Raw genomic sequence first — 21656 nt, forward strand, 5'->3', positions numbered from 1 at the left:
TCCCCCCAATATTAAAAAAAATTATTGGCGTAGGCAGAAGAGCAAAGGAGGACATTAGTCTCCCATCTTGTTAGGGAAACAACCCTAAGTTTTTAAAAACTTTTAAATAAAATGAAATTCAGGTTTTTTTTTTGTTAATTTACTTGCATTCCCCCTTTGATTAAGACCCTCTATTTTATTAACTGAAACCCTCCTAGGTGGTCGCTACTCGCAGTTTGGAAACAACTGATGTAAGAAAACGGTCCAGCATGACCAAATTTGTTGAATGAAGGGTTCCCACTTGTCTTACTTTTCATTGTATTACATGTTTCAAATACTTTTTGGTGACAAATGAACAGGGTTATACATCTAAGATCGGGTGTGCAGGTTTTGTGTGTTTAATCATGAAAGGCACCAAAAATTCACTCTTTGCTCATTTTATTAAATTCTGAACCCCTTGAAGTTTTTTATACAAATGCATGGCCACAACAGGCAAAATGCCCAACGTGGTGGTTGAGAAAAAGATGCCCACAACAAGTATGGATGTCATATATTTTAAAATAACAGCAACCTCTTATGTAAGAGTTTTTATATTAGAAAATTTTATGGTTCAAACCCCCTTTTTCTTTCTGGTTATTCAGGTATATGATGCCACTAATACTACTCTGGACAGAAGGAAGCTCATATACACCATTGTTTGTGAGAAATATGGTTTCAAGTTATTTTTCATTGAGTCCATCTGCAACGATCCAAATATTATCGAAGCAAATATAAGGGTAAGTACAATACCATTTAGTACCATTTACCACATTGTTTTGACCTCAAGGCATGGAAATATGACAGTTTTGCCAGTTCAAGACCCCAATCATAGTTTTCGATGTTCAAGGAAACTAACATCCAAGCTAAAGTGTGAAAAATTGGAGATGGTACTGGTTTTAACCAGATTCACGAACCCTGTTTTCTGGTGATTCCAAAAACTTGCAACGCTTTCTCCTCGAATGACATGCATCAACAATGATGCACAAACTAAACCTGTTATGTATATTGTGCCATGTACATATCTTGTAAATTTTGGTAGAACTATGAGAGACCACACACTCCAGAGCTATGGTTCTTAAGCCGCTTTCCCATGATGTCTGGCTTTAAACAGGTGACTTGCTCTAGCATTTATGGATAAATAAGCTCATTCCTAATGCATAGGACATGTTCAACCCATGGTCCTTGACCTCAAACATTTTTTAAAAAGAACTAAGCACATAACCAAAACTTATGTCACTCATGGCACATTCCTAGATCATTTAAGTGGCCTGCGGCACATTTAGGGCCCTGTTCCAGGTCACTTGAGTGGCTTGTGGTACTTTTACAAATCACTTAACACATTCACATCAGTCTATTTTTACTAAAACAAGTTTTATACTTAATGTTATGTTCTCACATGTATTAAGTGATATAAAGCTATTTCAGCATATGTCTTAACTCGATGCGAATGTGTTAAGTGACCCTCTGCACATTAGAACACTGTTCCAGATCACTTAAAGTGGCCCATGGCACATTCTCACTTCACTTGAGTGGCCCATGGTGCATTTATAAATCATTTATGTGGCCTGCAACATGTTTTGGAACCACTGAAGTGGCCGTGCTCTCCAAAAGGTTGAACACCCTTGGAGTAGAAGGTTTAATTTCTACCTAAAGGCATTGATTGTACAGACTTATCCCAGACTTCTATTTCAGGCATTTACAGTTATCTGGCAGGAACTATCAAGCAAACACGAGCATATATCATAGCTGCCAACTGTTGAGAATGAAAATTAGGGAGATTTTCACGTGGACCTATATTTTATATTAAAAACTATCTAATAAATACGAAAGGGATTTTTCCAAATAGGGATTTTTCACATAAAAAGTGGATTTTATTCCCTCCCTACGCAAAAAAACAAATGAAATTGGAGGCCAAAACTTCAATAGTGATCCAAAAAAAAAAATATTGTGTTCAATCAGAAACAATGCGTACAGACATTCTGCGGGAATGACCCCAAAATCATCAGATGAAGGAAAAAATGTTAATTTTTGAAGAACACTTTTTGCGACACTTGATGTTTTTTTGATTTCACATGGGTGATGTCAGTCTTTCCACCATGACCGATGTTTACGTCCTTAACACAACTTTGTACAAAAAGAAAGTCTGCCTTTTTCTGGAACGTTTGATGAAAGGAAATTCATCGGAATAAGTATCTTTAAAATTGATTAAATATTTTTTTGTTTATCAGTATTTATATTTTATCCCACGTACATAACTTCAACAAAAGAGGAAGTTTTGACCACATGTGCGTCAATATAATCTTCAATTATTATCCAGGACTATTGGCTGCTAAGCTGTTTCCCTGCACGATAAGACAAACAACTTTTCTCGTTACCATCAGAGGGTTTGTAAAACTTCCTTAAAAAAGGAATTTCTCACTATTATTCCATTTATGATATGTGACGTCATTTCGAAAGGGGAAAAAGAAAAAGGCAGACTTTTTGCCCCAAGAGAAATTCCTTTGGAATTGTTTTTAGAAGCAGGGATTCTTTTTAAATGAAGTAGGGATTTTTGTGATTTTTGTGAAAATTCAGGAGATTTAAGAACTTTTCGGGAGGTCCAGAGAGGGAGACTCCCAGAAAATTCTGGAGACTTGGCAGCTATGATATATAAGCCAAACCACTCATGAGCTGTTATCTTATTGTCTTCTAGCCTCGCATTATAGGTTTAGTGGTTAGCATCAGGAAATTATTAAATTGCCATTTAACATAGTTATCAAAATTCAACAAAAGTTTGATAATATCCTAAAATATCTTATATGCAATCTTTATAAATTTAGGTCATTATTTACTTTAAGTGAAAAAAGGATTAATACTCTTCATTGTATGTTCAGTGAAGCTAGCGTGGCTCTAATTTCAGTTAAAATTAAATTATCAGTTGTACATACTAGTTTCAAGTGTTAAAATATATCGGGGCTTTGAAGACAAAAAAAAAATTGGTGGGAGGATTACTAGACACCTTGTATATACAGGATTAAATGGTGTAAGTGGGTGGGGGCAACATCAAATATGTATATGGGTGACATATGTATATTATGTTGAGATCATGGAATGTGTGTGTGTGTGTGTGTGTCCCCCCCCCCCAGATTCTCGAGTCTATCTCCACTTATGGGGGTTATGGTGAAGAGTATTCTAATTATTTGGGTTGGGGGAGGGGGTCAGATGCCTATGTGATGTATGTTGATAGGTTTTTCTTAAATAACATGTCACAGTAAAAATTATGCTAATTGAACTGTTTCACATCCAAATTTCATTTCTATTAGGAGGTGAAAATTCATAGTCCAGACTATCGTGACAGTAACAAAGATGAAGCTCTCCAGGATTTCATGCAGCGAATTGCACATTACCAAGATGCTTATCAAACCATAGATGAGAAGAGTGAAGGAATATACTCTTTCATGAAGATATTCAATGCCGGAGAAAAAGTTTTAGTCCATAGACATCAGGGTATGAAACTTTGGTTGCATCAGTTACAAATGTCATGTATTTCTTTGTATTTAAAATGGTGATTAAATGGAATTCTCTTATATACTTACAGGTCATATCCAAAGCAGGGTCGTCTATTACTTGATGAATATTCATATAATTCCCCGATCAATATACTTGACAAGGGTATGGTTTTAGTTTTCTGGCACATACCTCTTTGTGAATGGTTAAATTTTTAAATAAATTAAAGGATATTTCAAGTGAAATATAAAATGCAATGTTGGTGTAACAGTTTCAAAATCTTCTGAAAAAATATTGTCATAGAGGGTTTTACCATAGTAAAGGATATCGTTATATCGAGTGGATTTTAACATTAGGCTATGGGTAATTTCAAACAAGATTTGTAAAAATATCATTGTAGAGGGATTTATTTTTACATTGAGTATTATTGTAGCAAGTTTTACGGTTGTCAAACAAATTGTAACTTTATGAATTGTATAACATTTTTCTTTTCCTTAAAGCATGGTGAAAGCATCTTGAATGTGAGTGGTCGCATTGGTGGTGATGCAGAACTGTCGGATAGAGGATGGCAGGTGAGTTCAAGCTTACTGTGTGTATAGTTTGATTGAACAAGTCCAGTAGGTAACAGTTTTGATCATCAATGTATTATTTTTTCACACTTTCTCTTGTCTGTTTAGTATGCTCAGGCATTGTCTTGCTTTATACAAGAGCAAAACATACCTCGTCTGCGTGTGTGGACTAGTCAGTTGAAAAGAACCATCCAAACAGCTGCTGGAATTGATGCACCTCAAGAACGATGGAAAGCACTCAATGAAATAGATGCTGTGAGTATGACTATTTTTAGAAATTTTTTATTTTAACATTGAAGATTTCATAAGGGGATCCCATTCATTTTAATAAACTTCAGAAAATAGTTTTTCTGTACAATCTACATCAGGGGTGCCCAACTTCTTTCTGTTCAAGGATCAGCATAGTGTTTAGCTACAGCGTCATGGGCTGCACCTTCCGGTGTATAAGGCTGCACCAGTGAAATGATTCAAGCACTCTCAACTTTGTACTACTTTATAAAATGATACTTATTCAATTTTTATCTGGTTTTGTTCCCAACTAGATGCAATGCATCAAAAATTATATATTCTGCAAATTATTTTATCCAATACATCCGTGGTTTAAAATTTTACTGAGAAAACATTTTTCAAATTTTTTTGTAATTATTTTCCCCTGCCCCTGATTTGACACCCTTCCTAAAGCAGTACAGGCTTATTAACAATGAATTGATTCACATACCGGTAGATATGAAGGATTTTTATTATCGGAATGAAAAGCATGCTAAAAAAGCTAGTCATGTGGATTGCTCTTACCATATTTCAATATTTGATGCTTCTGTACTCATCCATAAAATTACATGAACCAGATTCCCGATATACATATTTTTATTGCTTGAGCTACTTTCTTTAACCAGAATGGTTTGGAGAAGTGCCTGGTACAATGCGGAATGTCACCAACCTGTCATCTTGAAATTTGGAGATGACTGCTTCTCATAGTGAAAATGCTTTTCTTTTTTGGTACAAGGATCATTGTCCAGGTGTGGATTTCTTTCTATCAAAGGCATAATATATGAACCTTACTATCCAATATGACACATTTTTACCCTTTAGTATTATTAAGCTCTGCATTGCCAAGTCTGTGGAAATTTTGAGGTATTACAGTGAGTTTGGATTCACTGCGGAAAAGTTTCGTTGGCATGAGCAGATCTCCAAATATGCATTTCGCAGGTTCGGCACTGGTCACTTTTTTAGAAACTAGTCACTTTTATTACGTATTTTCAGGCCCAGGTCACTTTTTCCACTTTTTTCAGCAAAAAAAAACCTCTGTCTCACACGTTTTTCTGCTGTCAGTGTTTATTTTCTTCAAGGAGGGACTTTACTGGTTCTAGGTCATTAATTTTCTCCCTCCCTTCATTGAACTATGATTGTTAGCTCCCTTTTCCTGTAGAACCTCTATATATAAGGAACCCCGATATATGAAGGCGTCTTATCTTCCCGGGAGCATACCGTGTGACGTCAGCATAACTTGATTTCAAGGCACTTGGAAAGAAAGCTCCTTGATTAAAAAGTAGTCATTTTAGGGAAAAGCTGGTCGAAAAAAAAACTAGCATAAAAGGCGTACTTTTATGCTAGTATGTAATTTTTTTCCCCCCTTCTCTACTATCATTTTTTCTTATTTCCCCACGTGCTCACTTGTTCTATCATTTTCATATTTTAAAATTGATCCTTTATTTTATTTGCTTTTAAATTGTTTTAGTCCTAAGGGCCGAATTCCTTTCTTGGAGCATCGAGCAAGTTACATTTGTTTGTTCTATCATTACTTTTGTTAATTTTTTTTAAATGTTATTTGAAATGACTATTTAAGAGTCTGTGCAGAAACTAATTTATGCGCAGTGAGAGAATACCAAAGCGTATTAGATGCGTATTATTAATACGCTTTGGAGAATGCTCTTGTAGCTGGCCAAGGTTAAAGATGCTCGCAGGTATTTTGGGTTTACTTACAATAAAAAATTCATCCAATTGAAAATTGCGATCTATCTAGAAATAAAATTTATGTTATTTTTCTAACTAGATTTAAATCTCAGCAAGAAATCGAAGCCCCAAATATGATCGAAAGGAGAACTATTTATGAAAAGATCACAGAATCCTGCAATTCAACTTGTAGTTTAACACAAGGGTTTCCAAATCAGATGAAAATTGGTCACCAGGCTGATAAAATCTGTTAATGTGCATGCGAGCTGTAAACAGAGGTGGATTTAATGGTGGGCACACCGAACGTGCCTTTGGCCCCCTACTTTACTTTTTTTCTAATTTAAGAGGGCTAATATTAATTTTTTTATGTCTGGGGCCGTCAACAACTGACCTTTATCCGCTTCTGACCGTAACTTAATTTAGAGCATCTTCATGATACTGATTGTTGACTTAATATCGACATCTTGCACTCCATTCTTAGTGTTATGCAAAAAAATCTCCTTTTTAGACCTTGGAAGTTATTAAAACGTTTTTGTCTCGAGTCGTTGTTATGACCGCAATAGGAGAGGGCTGGGGTCTGGTTCCATGGGTGTTGAACAAAGAAAAGGATACAGAGTTTACTCTTTTTCTCTGTTAAAAAAATGGATGCCCGGGCGCTAGTAAATTTTTGTTCGTACTTGCAGCCCAGGTTGCTGCATACTGTGATCAGATCCGTAACCCTCGGATGGCATTTTTGATGGAATGGTATATTTAAGAAAAGGTAATAAATTTTCCTTTGCAAAATTATCAAATTTCACAGTCAAGAGCAGTAAAATTGTTTCCTCTCCAGAAAAAAAATTACGGCCATGGTAAATCGGGTGCCCTGGGTGGAGGCGAATTCACTGTTTTTGTTGGTTGAAAAATTACGGGAGGAGTCAGTGCTAATGTGGCAACTTTTTCTGTTAAAAATTGCTTTTTTTGTACATAATGTGAAATTAAATCAAACTCTCACACATTCTGCTAAAAAGAAAAGTTTTGAATAACTTATAAAATTTATCAACAACTATATGTGTGAGAGTAACTACATTGCATCCTTTCTAAGTAATAGTAGTAATGCCTTTCTCCCATGTTTTCCACAACCCATCTTAAAATTAATTTAAGCAGGAAAAACTTCAAAACAGGAAAAAGTTTTCACATTCAAAGAAGAGAAAAAAATTAAATAACAAAATTTGATACAAGAGAATTTGTCCCATCTACATTCCAGTGGATTTTTCATTCATGTTATGCTATGAATGACAGTATACAAAATATACTCAAACTTTTTTTTTAACTAGTATTAAATATCAAAATTAAATATCTCTACAACAAAGATCAATAGAATTATGCGGTAAACGGTACGTTTATTAGCAAAACTGTAAGAATGTTGTACAGAAATTTCGAAAATTTAGTTTTTTTTAAAATTTAAAAAAAGAAAACAAAACTGGAGATTTTGGGGTTCCGAAAATCCTCATTTGTGTGAAGAGAAACCACTGCATTCGCCTAAAGTTACTGCATGGGCTGTGGTATGCGCCATGTGTGCTGACAAATTGTTCCAAAATTGTAACGTAATGTTCAGTAGTAGTCGTTTCTCGCACGAAGAAGGGGCTGATAATGCCTCTGGTGCATACCGCAGCCCATGCAGTAACTTTAGGCGAATGCAGTGGTTTCTCTTCACACAAATGAGGATTTTTGGAACCCCAAAATCTCCAGTTTTTTTTTTTTTGTAAATTTTAAAAAATTAAAAAATAAATAAATTTTCGAAATTTCTGTACAACATTCTTACAGTTTTGCTAATAAACGTACCATTTACTGCAGACAGCTGGTTTAAATTGTATCACTGTAATTTTGTGAATAATTCCAAAAGTTTACACCATGTTTATAATTTCATAGGGTATTTGTGAAGAGATGACTTACGAAGAAATCCAAGAAAAATATCCAGATGAGTTTGCGGCTCGGGATCAGGATAAGTTTCATTACCGGTATCCAAGGGGTGAGGTAAGGCTTTTTTACATTTAAATTTTCCAGAAACTAGTCTTTTAACCCTGTTGTAACACTCCCTTTCCCAGTGGCGTCTTAACGCATGGGCCCACCCGGGCCACCTGGGGCCTCCAGAGAAAAGGAGCCTCGTAAAAATGAAATGCGGTTGGAATTTCAGAGAATTCACCACATAGTGCCTCAGAAGAATCATTTGGCCCGGGGGCCCACGATGCTGTTAAGGCGGCCCTGCCCTTTCCCCCATGTCGTACTAAACCTGCTGTGACAAATTTTTAATGAACAAAACTTCCATTTCTAGGCTTTACACACATTAAACTGTGACTATGATTTGATGTAAGGCCACACATTATAGCACCAGATTTATGTGATAAATGGTAGTATTGAATCAGGGTTCGACTATATTTTAGAAACAATATACTTCATATATTTTTTAATAAACATATGAATACATATTCAAAGTCACAACAAGCACAATCACCCAATGAGGTGGCAAATATAAAATGTCTATAACAAATATATAGATGTTAATTATACCCAAGCGCAGCAATCTGAAATCGAAGAAATTCATAGGTGGAGATAGATTTTGAAAGTCTCAAAGGAAGGGGCATGATGATGTATATGTGAATAGACATTAGATCAGTCGACTCTGCTTTTGACTTTGGGGGACCATCTCTATTTTGGCATTTCTAGGGCTGAGAGAAAAGATTGATATTGGTCGAAATTTTCATATCACCTTACAATGAAAGCCCTTTATATAAATTACAAGCTTCACTGGAAGAGCAAAAAAAAAATAAAAAAAATTGGGGTTTATTTTTCTCTATAGAGAGCAGGATTCACAATTTTTTTTAAATGCTGTAATAAGTGAGATATGTTCTGAATTTAAAACTCAGTCATTTTCAAAAAAAAAATCTTCAAAAAAAAAATCATGTACTAGGTTTTTATTATAAGATGAAGATATATATTTTTCACATAATATCTTTGTAAATAATAGTTATAAATGTGCAATGTTTTATTTTGTCCATATCTTTTGCATGGGCATTTCCATTCTATGCAAATGAATTCTTTAAGGACATGCTCCTAAATTATTTAACTGTTAGGTGTTTTACTAAACAGATTTTCTATCATGTTTCCCATTTATAATTCATTTTTCATAAATTTTCTTTCTAGTCATACGAAGATTTGGTATCCAGGTTAGAACCTGTTATTATGGTAAGTGTATTTGTCCATTGTCTTTCATGATTTCTGATGTGCACAATAACTCTTGTTACATTTGGGAAAGATGACAGACTATATTTGGGTGCAGGAAAGAACTTCTCTTGAAAACTAAATCACTTTCATAAATTTATTTTTTATTAAAAATTAATTCCCTACATAATAAAATGTAAGTAAACCCGAAATATGAAACATTTTTTCTTTATATTTTGGGTTTACTTGCGTTATTCTTTTTTTGATTATCTCGCCCAAAAGTTAACTATAGAATTGATAGAAATAAATTTTCTCTGTTTTGTTCAGCTTGACTCATATGCGTAATTTGTTCAGATGTGGTTATGCAATAACTTTGGCTTATAAATCTCATTTTGAACTCAACTCTTGATGCATATTTTTTTATACAACAATTTTATAATGGTATCTTGTATTGCTAAGGGACTTGTATCCAACTAATAATGAAAATGTATTACTTCGCTGTTTAGCCCTTATACTGTGCAAATATTCAAAATGTATACATCTTCATATATGCCAAAGAATTTCTTTTCTCTTAAATGACAAATCGTCAGTAAGGGGTCATTCAAGTCAACAAATTTTTAGCCATTTTTGACCCCTCCCCCCTTGTCAGCAAAATTTCGTCAGCATTACCTCGACCTCCTAACACATATTGGTTTGATCAGAAACATACGCAGAAGTTGGGAGGCACAGAGGGCTCGGGCTCCTCCCCAGATGGAAAAAAAGTTTTTAATGTAAAAAAAAAATTTTTTAAAAATACCTTCATATGTTTCAATAATAATAATCAATATAATAATCAATTTCTGTTAATTTCAGTGCTATATGAAGGGTAAGAACACAAAATTTCTCTTTAAGGAAATCCATTGTGACCCACTCTTTAAGCCATATATGGTAAACCCTTGACCTGCGGACCAAATGTGGCCCTGAAGGCTTGTCCCTCAAACCCGATTTTGTAAAAATGAACTAAGCTGCACATTTACAGATTGCTTAAGTGTCTCATGGCACATTTTCAGATCACTGAAGTAAGCCCGTGGCACATTTTCAGATCATTGAAGTAAGCTCGTGGCACATTTTCAGATCATTGAAGTAAGCCCGTGGCACATTTTCATATCACTGAAGTAAGCCCGTTGCACATTTTCAGATCACTGAAGTAAGCCCGTTGCACATTTAAAGATCAATTAACTAACCTGCGACACAGTTCCAGAACACTTAAGGTATCCGACTACGTTGAAAACGTCATTTTGGAAGAAAAAATATATATTTTCATTTTTTTTATTATTATTAAAGCCCTATTTGTTGTGATTCTAAAACAGGCCTTGTTTTGTTTATATGATGCTTAAAATCAAAGTTACGTTCATTTTGGTGTTGCGTTTTTACATACAAGTAATACGCGAATAAAGACTTTAAACGTGTTAAGACTTTAAAGATTGTTATTTTTGACATTTTACTTGACTTTGTGACATGATTTGTAAAAACTGATGCATTGCATCCTTACGAAATTTTAATGTGATATTTTGCTATATATTGTTGAGGTTTTAAACCAAAATCTAAGGTCTATCACATACATTTTGTGAATTACAGTGTTTATAGACAAAATGTAGGATGAAATTTCAAAAAATTCACACGTACTTAAACATATTTTGGTGTAACTTATGAGTATATCATGCAATCCTTTAAATTTTGGTTCAAAACCTGCAACATTACTAGCTAAATGCACTGTGAAAATCACAAAGCATTTCATTAATAAAAGTTTTTGCAATCGTGTTTTCAATATCACATGAATTTTGCCTAAAATTTGACATAAAACGACTTTTTCATAGTAAATATAATAGGTAGACCAAAATGTCTCTATTTTCACCATTTCGAAACACTTTCTATCAAAAAATGTAATTGAAGTTCACTCCAGAACCATTTTAAAGAAAAGTGACAAGAAAGGTAGTCGGATACCTTAAATAATCTGTGGCACATTTATAAATCCCTTGACTGACATGCAGCACAATTTTAGAGCACTTAAGCAGCCCCCAGTGTGGTTCTATGTCACTCAAGTTACCTGCGGAACATTCCCAGATTACTTAAGTGATCCGAGGCATAATTACGGATCACTGGACTGATGCGTTGCACAGTTCCAGAGCACTTAAGCAGCCAGGACATTTCCGGATTACTTGAAGGATCCGTGAAACATTTAGAGATCGTTAAAGTGGCTCTCTAGGGGATTTATCATTAGGGAAAATGTTAGTTCAGGTGCCCACAAACTAGTGAAAGATTTTTCTCGTTTTTGGTGCCCTGAGTAAAATTCCATTAAAAAAATATTTTATATTTTTATAAAGGGTGGTTTATGATGTAAGCATCATTCAAACTCCCTCCCCCCTTTGTAGCAAATCGGAACCCCCTAATTGATGCTGACATAATATTTTAATGACCCCTAAGTGATCCATCAGCTTATTAAGCACACATTGTCTGATCAATCAAAACAATTTGTCAATGTATATCCTTAAATTTAATATGCTGTGTTATATATAATATGTATGTGTGTGTGTGTGTATATACATACATATATATATATCATAGCTGCCAAGTCTCCCGAATTTTTCGGGAATCTCCCGAATTTTAGCTTCATCGCTCGACCTCCCGAAAAGTTCTTAAATCTCCCGAATTTTTACGAAAATCACAAAAATCCCTAATTGTCCCTAAAAATTCCCTACTTCAGTAAAAAAAATCCCCGCTTATGAAAACAATCCCTAAGGAATTTCTTGTGGGGCATGAACTTTTCCCCTTTCGAAATGACGTCACACGTCGTAAATGGGGAAATTCCCTTTTTAAGGAAATTTTACAAACCCTCTGATGGTAACAAGAAAGTTGTTTGTCTTATCGTGCAGGGAAATGGCTTAGCAGCCAATAGTCCTGGATAATAATCGAAGATTCTAGTGACGCGTATATGGTGAAAATTTCTTTTGTTGAAGTTACGTACGTGCGATATAACAAAGCATGAATAATGATAAGCAAAAACATATTTAATCAATTTTAAAGATACTTATTCCGATGAATTTCCTTCCATCAAACGTTCCAGAAGAGGGCCTACTTTTCCTTTTTGTACAAGTTGTGTTACGGACATAAACATCGGTCATGGAAAGACTGCCATCATCACTCATGTGAAATTAAAAAAAAAACATCAAGCAAGTGTCACAAAAAGTCAGTGTTCTTCAAAAATTGACGGTGTTTTCCTTCATCTTCCGATGATTTTGGGGTCATTCGCGCAGAATGTTTGTTCACAGCGTTTCTGATTGAACACAATATTTATATTTACATCATTGAAGTTTTGGCCTCCAATTTCACTTGTTTTTTGCGTAGGAATTTTATTCCCAAGTTATTATTATAACTTCCATGTGTGTAAAATCCCTGTTTTAATTTGACTTCAGTAGGGATTTTATTCCCTACGCTTTAACTTTTATGTTTGGAAAATCCCTATTTTATTTGGAAAAATCCCTATTGTATTTATTAGGGAGGAGTTTTAGCATAAAATACGGGTTTGCGCGAAAATCTCCCGAATTTTCATTTTCAAAAGTTGGCAGCTATGATATATATGTATGTGTATATGTATGTATATATATATATATTGTGTATGTATATATGTGTATGTATATATGTGTATGTATTTGGTGTATATATAATGGGCTCAGTCATAAAAATAATCACTATAACAAACTTCTCGTTAGGAGGAATTTTAATTTTTTGCTCTCTCAGGTTGTAAATTGTTGAAAGCAGTTGCTTTATCATTGCATTAAAATGTTTTTTAGATTGTTTGGTTGTAATATTAGCGAATGAAGAAACTCCAGTTGTGAAATTGAATTTTGGTCTTGTAAACGCAGTTGATTCCAATTTATTTGTATATAGAATTTAGTATCAAAGCAATTGAACTGACCAACCAAACAATTAAAATTTTCAATTGTTATATCTTCCTCACTTTCATGGCAGTATAAGACCCGTTAACATTTTCCTCTAATCAGAAAGTTTTTAGCATTTGTTTACTCCATCAGCAACAACTTTAAACAGCGATTTCTAGTCAAATAAGCCCTGGAAGTGACACTGTCTTACAGGGTGTCTATCATGAAAAAGGTACAAAGTCCCAGAAAAGCCACGGAATGAAAAAAAGGTCACAAAATTTAAGTGAAGGTCAGATTTTTTTTGATTCTTCAGAGAACTTTTCGATTTTTTTCCATAAAATCTAGGAGAAGCTGTAGCATTTAATATTTTCTTCTCAGGTTTCATTTACTTTTTTCGTCCCAGAGGGATGGGGATGGGTGAGAAGCAACAAAAAGAACAATGCCAATATTATGTAGCCACCTTACATTGGGGCAGACATTATATGGGTGGGGCAAAAAAGCTATTTAGACTGGTTGAACAAAAAACTTTTCTTTCTTTGCTTGTCAGGAACTTTCAACATCTGTAATATTCCCTTAAAGCAATGTTCTTAGGATCATGTTTTAATTCCTTGTGGGGGTGACTGGCATGACAGTTGGGAGTTCTCTTGGGAACAATATTGGTTTTCTATAGAAAGGCCATGACCTTCCCCCCCCCCAACATCGTGAAGCAGGGCTGTTGGATCTTTGGCGGTTCTGCAAGCCAGAGTTTTCACTGAGGAGGGGGAGCTCTATAGTAAATTTAAATCATAAAAAAACAATGATGGTGGTTGTCCCGGGCTTCGAGGCTGCAGCCCTTTCAGTCCTTTTGAGAACCAAGTGAAAAGGGACCAATTCCCCCCCCCCCCCCCACCACAGGAAGAAAGTTTTTCTTTTCTAATTGAGTCTATCTTTGCAATTTTGTCATTTGCTATAACTAGTTAGTAAAGTATGCACATGTGACAGAACGAGAGTTCAAGAGAAGACAAACATTGGATTCATTCGCCACTAATTGTGTTGTGACGCAACATTTAGGCTGAATTTGGAGGAATACCAGAGTGTTTCTAAAAGTGTGTTGCGGCTCCTAGGAGTGTCGTGGCAAGCTGAAGATACTGATTTGTGGGCTTATTTATGCTCTGATTTGGTTCTTTTATATGGAAAAATATCTGCTTAACTTTTTGGGAGAGTCGCCTATAAACTATGAATTACGCAAGGGAGGCAGCTGACAAAAGAGAACCAATGGAATATGGTGACAAGCTTGTGATTGTAGATAGACAAGCAAATAACAAGCATCTTATATTGGACTTCAGAAAATGTGATTAGGAAAAGGAACATGTGAATTCCTTTCTTTTGGAAGGGTCCTGGGTTGGTGTAGTCTGGGCCATCATGATTTTTCCCTCTTACTGGAGTAAGAAGGGGAAAATGAACATCACACGAAGGCCCCGTTATAGTGCAGTTTCTCAATCGTCTGGCCCTGACATCAGCCCATGAGTGGTTTATTTCATTTTTACCCATTTATTTTCTATTAATCGTGTGTATGGCAAGGCTTCCAATGAAGAAAAAGCAATCAACTGTACTGCGGTCTTCCAAAGTTTGAGAACCACATCCTGCAGTTACGTAAAGAAGCTGTCCTAAGCTGAGATCTTCAACAGGCCCAGGCCATATTTTTTGCGGGCCTCGTATAGTGATAGTATGAAGAAAAAAAAATTGAGAATTATCTTTAGTCCCTGGGCTGGAACCCGATCAGCCCTCTACTGTGCTTCTCTGCATGGGTGAATGGGGCATTAACTGTCAGAATTGGAAAATCTGCCAGACTATGTTTGTATCCTTACACAAACGTTTCTTTTGATTCTTTTATTTACCCGTGCCAATATGTTTTGTCTGCATGCTGTAATGTAATATCAGTAAAGAAATGAGCTCATTCGTACACATTCTATTTAGACCACTTTTGCTATGAGGCGCAGCACTTTGCAACGCTGTGCCGCCGTTGTGCATACAGTTTAATATTGATCAATAGTGTGTTCAGTAGTTTTGCATTTGCAAGGTGCACTTTCAACTTGCGTGGGCACGTCCGTGGAGCTTGTTTTGGAAAATTTCATTTTAGGTGCCAAAGGAACTCTGATATGACAAAAACGAAGGTGGGGGGGGGGGGTTCTAGGGTTGACAGATGGGCATATGCTCGGATGGATTGTATTGGATATTCATGATCTGAGGGCTGAATGCCAATGTTGGCATTTCTGTATATGTGTATATTCATTGACATCATGCTCAGTGGAAAGTTTCAAAGGATTAAAATGATATAAAATGTTTTTATTTTGAAAAATTCACTCTCATTCCATCTTTCATTAAAACCCCTTATTGTATTAACCCAAACCAGCATAGGTGGTCACTACTCAGTTTGGAAACCACTGATATAAGAAAGCCCAGCATGGTTCATTTTGTCGAATGAGAAAAAGTCACAGAATTTTGTGTTAGGTATTTGGTAGACACCCCTTTCTTAGTTATTCAGAGAGACTAAAGTCAAATAAAAGTGTCAAATATCCTGTCTGTGTAGTGGGAAGCCTAAAATCGAATAGGCTGTAAAAATGTGATTTTTCAGTGTCTATTTTGAGAATTACCCGAGAGTGCCATTCTTAGTTTAACCCATAGTTTCTCGACGTTTTTGTCCCATTGCCCCTCCAGAATTTTTTCCCTCAACACAATCTAACCCATAGAATCCTATGTTATACCCGTAGCTTCTGCCATCCCCCCAGGGGGCATTAACAACCTTGTTGGGAATCATTGTTTAACCCCTTAACTGCCACAGACATATTTATGTCTATAGCATGTGAGTGAAAAAGGGTAGCATGAGAAGTAGTTTGTGCAAAATTTTTTCAGCAGTTTTAAGCAGTTAATTTGTGAGGAAAGGGAAACTGGTGTTTTGAATATTTTTTTGATGTTATATTGAATGCATCCATTTCTGACGCACTATAATAGAATATATTATTTTGTATCTTTAATATTATATAGCTCTTTCACAGTCACTCTTTATAGCGAAATTCTCGTTATATCAAACGTTTCCTTTTTTTTTTATTGTATGAAGAATGGTATTGCATATGACTAAGTCACGTTTATGTTTTGGTTATTGAAACTAGGAGCTTGAAAGACAACAGAATGTGCTAGTTGTTGGCCATCAAGCTGTTTTGAGGTGTCTTTTGGCTTACTTCTTGGATAAGAACTCGGGTAAGATCATAAGCATTTAAAATTGTAGTGTTTCAAATTACAATGCTAATTAAATTTATTTTTCGAATTATTTTTATTACATTTCTGTCAAAACCCACTTAATTGGTGAAATGGCATTGATGATGCTTGTTTGGTAACAAAACCAACACATCGGTCAAGAAGTCTGATTGAAAAATAGATGAAAAATGATCAATTTTTCTATAGCAGTATACCCTGGTGTTGGAATAAACCTAATGCTTCAATTTCATTACCTAATTACAAAAAAAAAAAATTGTAGAAATAAGTTCAGCACAATCAGGTAGTAAGCTGAATATTTAATAAACCTGTAAGGTTTAGGGAATATTGTTGAATTTGTGGTTGTGTTTAATTGATGTATCAGCAACCAGGTTTTTGCCAAGAAATTCTATCTCGTTGAGCTCAACAGTTTACAAATTGCTACATTAAATCATTAGCTTCCAAATGCATGAAACTCAGGAGTCCTGCCATCTTCTAATGCTTATTAAGAATCCGACAGATACAGACAGGTCGATTCTCAATGATCGTTCAACAGATTTAGGTTAAAGGAGAACCCTGTACTGATCTTTGCAAATTACTCTTAAGATCACGTGACATCACGGAGAAAAATACAAGGAAAATATTTTTCCCTTTCATCCTGATCAATCACTGGCATGCATTTAAGATTTTCTTGGTGGTGCTGCTATCACTTTTCTTATTATTTGTCGCATTGTACTTCAGCAGGATAAGGTTTCCGTGCATAGCTAGCTGGGGGTTCATTTTTATGTAAATTTTGTAATTAAATACACATTTTTTTTTTTTATATAATCACAAATGTTTTTCTTGATATTTCAGCAAGATCATTCAGTGAAGTTAAACGTACCATGATTTCTGTAAAAGCTCAGATTGAATTGTTTCCTTCCCCATGGCTTTGATTATCCCTATATATATAATTTTTGCAGTGGTGAGTTAAAATTGTTTGGCTTTCTGTAGCATTATTGTTGAATCAACAATTGTGATTGATCGAGGCCAACAGTTTTGAGAATTTAATAAATACCTCATCTCTCTCGTTCATATTTTTCTTCCGAAATAATGCTTATATCCCATATTATCATCTGCAGTGGATTTACAACTTTTTTCATATGAGTGCATTTGTACATTTTCATGTGAATTTAAAATTTAGTTTAATCTATTGTAAATTGCCAAATGAATTCCTTATTTAGCGAGTGAAAATGTCAATCACCTGTTTATTTTGCAAGAAAAATTACTGTTCGTATAATGAAATGGAAGTATTTCATATTTTTGTGATTGTTTTTCAAAAGAAATAAAAAATTAGCTTTTCACAAGCACAATGCCATCGCAAGTAAAATACTATAATCCAAATCTCAGTGAATGGGTCTTCTCGCTCCTTTTCACATAGACAGAAAACTATTCTTGTTCAAGCTTCAAGCTAGTACGAAAATGTACCTTTTCTCCTTATACAGCAGATTGTCTTTCTCGGATTATCCTTCATAAGCATCAGGTGATGGTAGGACCCCTTGAGTGTATGACAGTTTTCAATCTTTTCTCATTGGTCACTCAACTATGATTCTCTCATAGAAATAAAATTATCAAAGTTGAGTGAAATGATTCCTTCTAACCATTGAGTTGGCACACATATTTTTAGCTGATCATGATCATATTGTGCTGCAAATTTTATGATTTGAATTAAATGGTATATTGAATAATTGTTTTTTGACTGTTAATGGTATAAATGTATATTTTCTGACTTTATCACTCTGGTTGAATCAAAACATCTACATTTTTTGATAAGTCATATAAACTATTAGTTATCAAAAACGACCAGCTTTGTTACATGCTCATAATTCTTATTTCATTGATGAAATGTATGCTGTTTTGTCGAAACAAGTGTTCTATTCGAAGTGCTTTAATTTGAAAATTTTTGACAGAAGAATTACCTTATCTAAGAGTGCCACTACATACTGTGATCAAACTAACGCCTGTTGCTTATGGTTGCGAGATGGAGATGTTCAAGTTGCCAATTGCTGCTGTTGATACCCACAGAGACAAACCTGTTGTGAGTTTCAAGTTTTTTTTCTTGATTTAAAATCATTTTTGATTTATAAACATTATGAATTTGATAGGGTTTTTTTTCAACTCCCGAGTAATTTACATACTGATATATTTTACTCATTGGTACAAGGTGCAATTGAATTTTCCTGAACAGACATTGTAGAATGTTTGTTATAGTTTTTATCCTTATTGCAAAAGATTAGGGGTGCATAACTTTTTTAGTCTGCGGGCTAGATATGAGATGGTTATCCTTTACGCACCAATGAACTGGTGTACTTTTCGATTGTGAATCTTTTATGTACACCTTTCACATGCACAGGCTATTGTTATTGTCTTCGTGTGGCTCATCTTGCAGAGAGTTGGGCACTTGCTAGATTGTCTTTGAAATGATATCCTCTGTACTGAATTACATATAACTCTATTCAAATTTTTTTTTTTAATATTTAGAGTTTTCTACCTCCTCAGTCATTTTGAATTTTGTTTTTTTCTGTTTCGTTTTAACTATGAAACTGCTGGAATTAGTTTCTGCCAACACATGAGTATGAGAATATAAATATTGCTACCAAAAGTGTGTGTGAGAGATATCCTTCACTGACAACAAACTGGTGTACTTTTCGAGTGTGAATCTTTTTATGTAGTGAGAGAATGAACTGTTTCTGAGCATTTTTCATTTAGCTAGATACTCTTCTCAAAGTCATGTTTAGTGTCTCCCATAAGCAACACAATGACTGAGGAGGTTAAACTCTCCATGCAATGATTTCCTTTACTAAAAAAACCCCTCTATGGTTATTATTCATACTCGATGTTGCCTTCAGTATGTAACAATACCTTCACACAACATTTTTTCATGGTTCACAAAATAATTTTATATCAAGATTTTGCTCTTTATTGATCCTAGCATTTCAGCCATTTATTTGTTTTGTTAGGTACATTTTGACTAGGTATTCGATGCAGTCCTAGTGCTGACCTGAATTTATGTGCTTTGGGCTGTTGGTTTATTCGAGGAAATATCAGTCACAAATGACTATCATTTGAACAAGCAGTTGGAAAATAGTGAAAATATTGACTGGAGTGGTGAAGGGGGGGGGGGTGGAAAGGGGCATTCTTGAGCAAAGAGCCCTCATCTGTACCAGTTCATTTTCATTTCTTTAACACTAGTTTCCAACATTTGACATCAGGAGGTGTCTGAATTGCGTTGAAATATGATTTCTTTGTAGAAAAAAAGCTATGCGCTTCCACTTATGTGTGCATAAGCCAGTTCATTTAGAAGGAGCATGCTGTTCACAAACTTAGAACTTTTTTCCACAGCTAAGTCACCAAGCTTTCTTCTTAGTTCAGGCTTTTCAGCCGTGTATATTCTTCATATTTATTGCAAAGCTTTACAGGCTATTTTTAATTAAAATAATGAAAGAAAGATCATAGACTTGAAAGAACAAAAAAAGTAGTTTTTCCCCCTCATCAGATATGCAGCATTTTTGTCAACTTCTCAGAATGGTGTATCTTCATAATTTGACCCCTACATTTTCAATGACAGGTTTTTGGGAACTTTATGATTGTGTCCTGTATATTACGAGGTATAGATGACAATTTGTCCTTACTTCTGCATTAAATGAACCAAATGGAGAGGAATGGGCTGTGTTTGATACATGGGGTTGTATTTTAATAAATATTCTACCTTTATCTTGCAATACCCTTATGTTTAAAAATCAAGGATTACTGCAAAGATATTTTCCTTGTGTTATCTAGGATATTCTTTGTATGTATTCATAGAGGATGTTCACTCTATGTATATTCTTTGGAGTGATGAATTTTATCATTTCTTCAGTTTCCATGTCTTTTTTAAAATCCTGTAGAGCTCAACAAAATTTTTTTTTGCTGGTATGGTTTAGTTGATTGTAAAATGTACATTTGTCAAGCATTTCAAGTCGCGTCACACTTAATTATTAAAAAAAATAACTTTATTGTTATGTGATTTATCTTTGAATGCATAAACAAATTTTCATTATTATGCATTAGAAATCAAACAATAATGCACGAACTGAAATAGTGTATTTTAATGCTATTGGGATAATATCATGAACTTGGAACATGTTGGAGTTTCAATACCTCATACCTAAAGGAATATTATTATATAGCCTTATTCCGTCTTCCCAGAGTCGGGTAAGGGATGTTTCTAATGAATAGCTAAAGTCAAATATGTATGCTGATTGAATGGTGCATAAAAATATTTTAGATGTGCATAGCTATATTGTAGCCATAAATGCTTCAGTTCTGACTATTTCTAAACTTAGGTTTTGGATGTAGATTTGGGGTATTTTTTGAGCTAGTTCAACTTGATTTTTGGTAAGGAAAATGTAATGGGTGAGGTTATCTTTTCGTTAATGCACTTTAAAAGTTTTAATGTTGTTCAGCCTATTTATTTGAGTTTTAAAATGAGAGGATAAACTAGAACAGGAGTTGGGGCAACTTTTCTGATATGTTATACTAAATCTATGTTGCAATGTTATTCCATTTACAACATAATTGTATCAATTTTGTCATGCTTAGTATCAAAATTAATCCAGTTCTAGAGTTACTCAATGGCACATTGACACACATGCTGTTCACCAATCAACAAACTAGACAATAGATTGATATCCTTCACAGGGCCATCTTAAAAGTATCATGAGCTCCTGTGCTGTGATTTCTTTTTTTTTTTCCCCCTACCTGGCACTCTTTCATGAATTTGAACTAGTTCTAATTTTTGTGAGGTCTCCGAGCTGTGCTTGAATGGACCCATGTGTTAAGAGAGATAACTTATCCTTTAATTTCCCGAGATCAGTGGTCAGAATTGAATTTTTTATATTCATTGCCTGTGAAATTATACAGAAACCATTTAGCAATTTAATCGTGTTGCTGGACTGACTGAATTTAATTTCCTTAAATGATTCATTTTATTCCCAATTTGTTCTTTTCCCCCCGCGAAGTTTAAGAATCGTAGTTCTTAAAAATTGTGAATAGAGAAGAAAAAGGGTTACTGTGCTCCAAATTCAGGAGGCAGTTTTTTTATCCTTGTTCTTTATAGTGTGCGGTACTTTCGGTACGCAACTGAAGATATGGACTTTACCTACATCTCTTTGAGGCAGGCAAGGACAGCACTGTAAGTTCAGCCTTAAGTTTAAATTCATTACTTTTTTATTCAGTTTCTTTTTTTTCTCAGTAAACATATTTGATT

The 21656-nt window shown here is 34.7% G+C and overlaps 1 protein-coding gene across 7 annotated transcripts in view; it reads left to right on the top strand.

Annotated features, from left to right (window-relative positions):
• Window positions 1–21656, top strand: part of Pfrx (6-phosphofructo-2-kinase/fructose-2,6-biphosphatase) — a 72669-nt gene that overhangs the window by 30287 nt on the left and 20726 nt on the right. For 4 of the 7 annotated variants that reach the window (XM_089251054.1, XM_089251060.1, XM_089251037.1 and 1 more), the window contains exons 5-13: window positions 621–755; window positions 3321–3504; window positions 3596–3669; window positions 4005–4076; window positions 4182–4328; window positions 7932–8036; window positions 9204–9245; window positions 16288–16375; window positions 18319–18446. In XM_089251054.1, the coding sequence (XP_089107180.1) occupies window positions 621–755; window positions 3321–3504; window positions 3596–3669; window positions 4005–4076; window positions 4182–4328; window positions 7932–8036; window positions 9204–9245; window positions 16288–16375; window positions 18319–18446 (975 nt within the window). The remainder of the gene's footprint in view (window positions 1–620; window positions 756–3320; window positions 3505–3595; window positions 3670–4004; window positions 4077–4181; window positions 4329–7931; window positions 8037–9203; window positions 9246–16287; window positions 16376–18318; window positions 18447–21656) is intronic. The other 3 variants (XM_089251028.1, XM_089251046.1, XM_089251019.1) reach the window with 1 other exon arrangement.

Source organism: Pholcus phalangioides, unplaced genomic scaffold, assembly GCF_987345545.1.
Source record: "Pholcus phalangioides strain wild (caught in Gottingen) unplaced genomic scaffold, Ppha-v1.0 ptg000003l_1, whole genome shotgun sequence".
In the NCBI taxonomy this organism is placed as follows: domain Eukaryota; kingdom Metazoa; phylum Arthropoda; class Arachnida; order Araneae; family Pholcidae; genus Pholcus; species Pholcus phalangioides.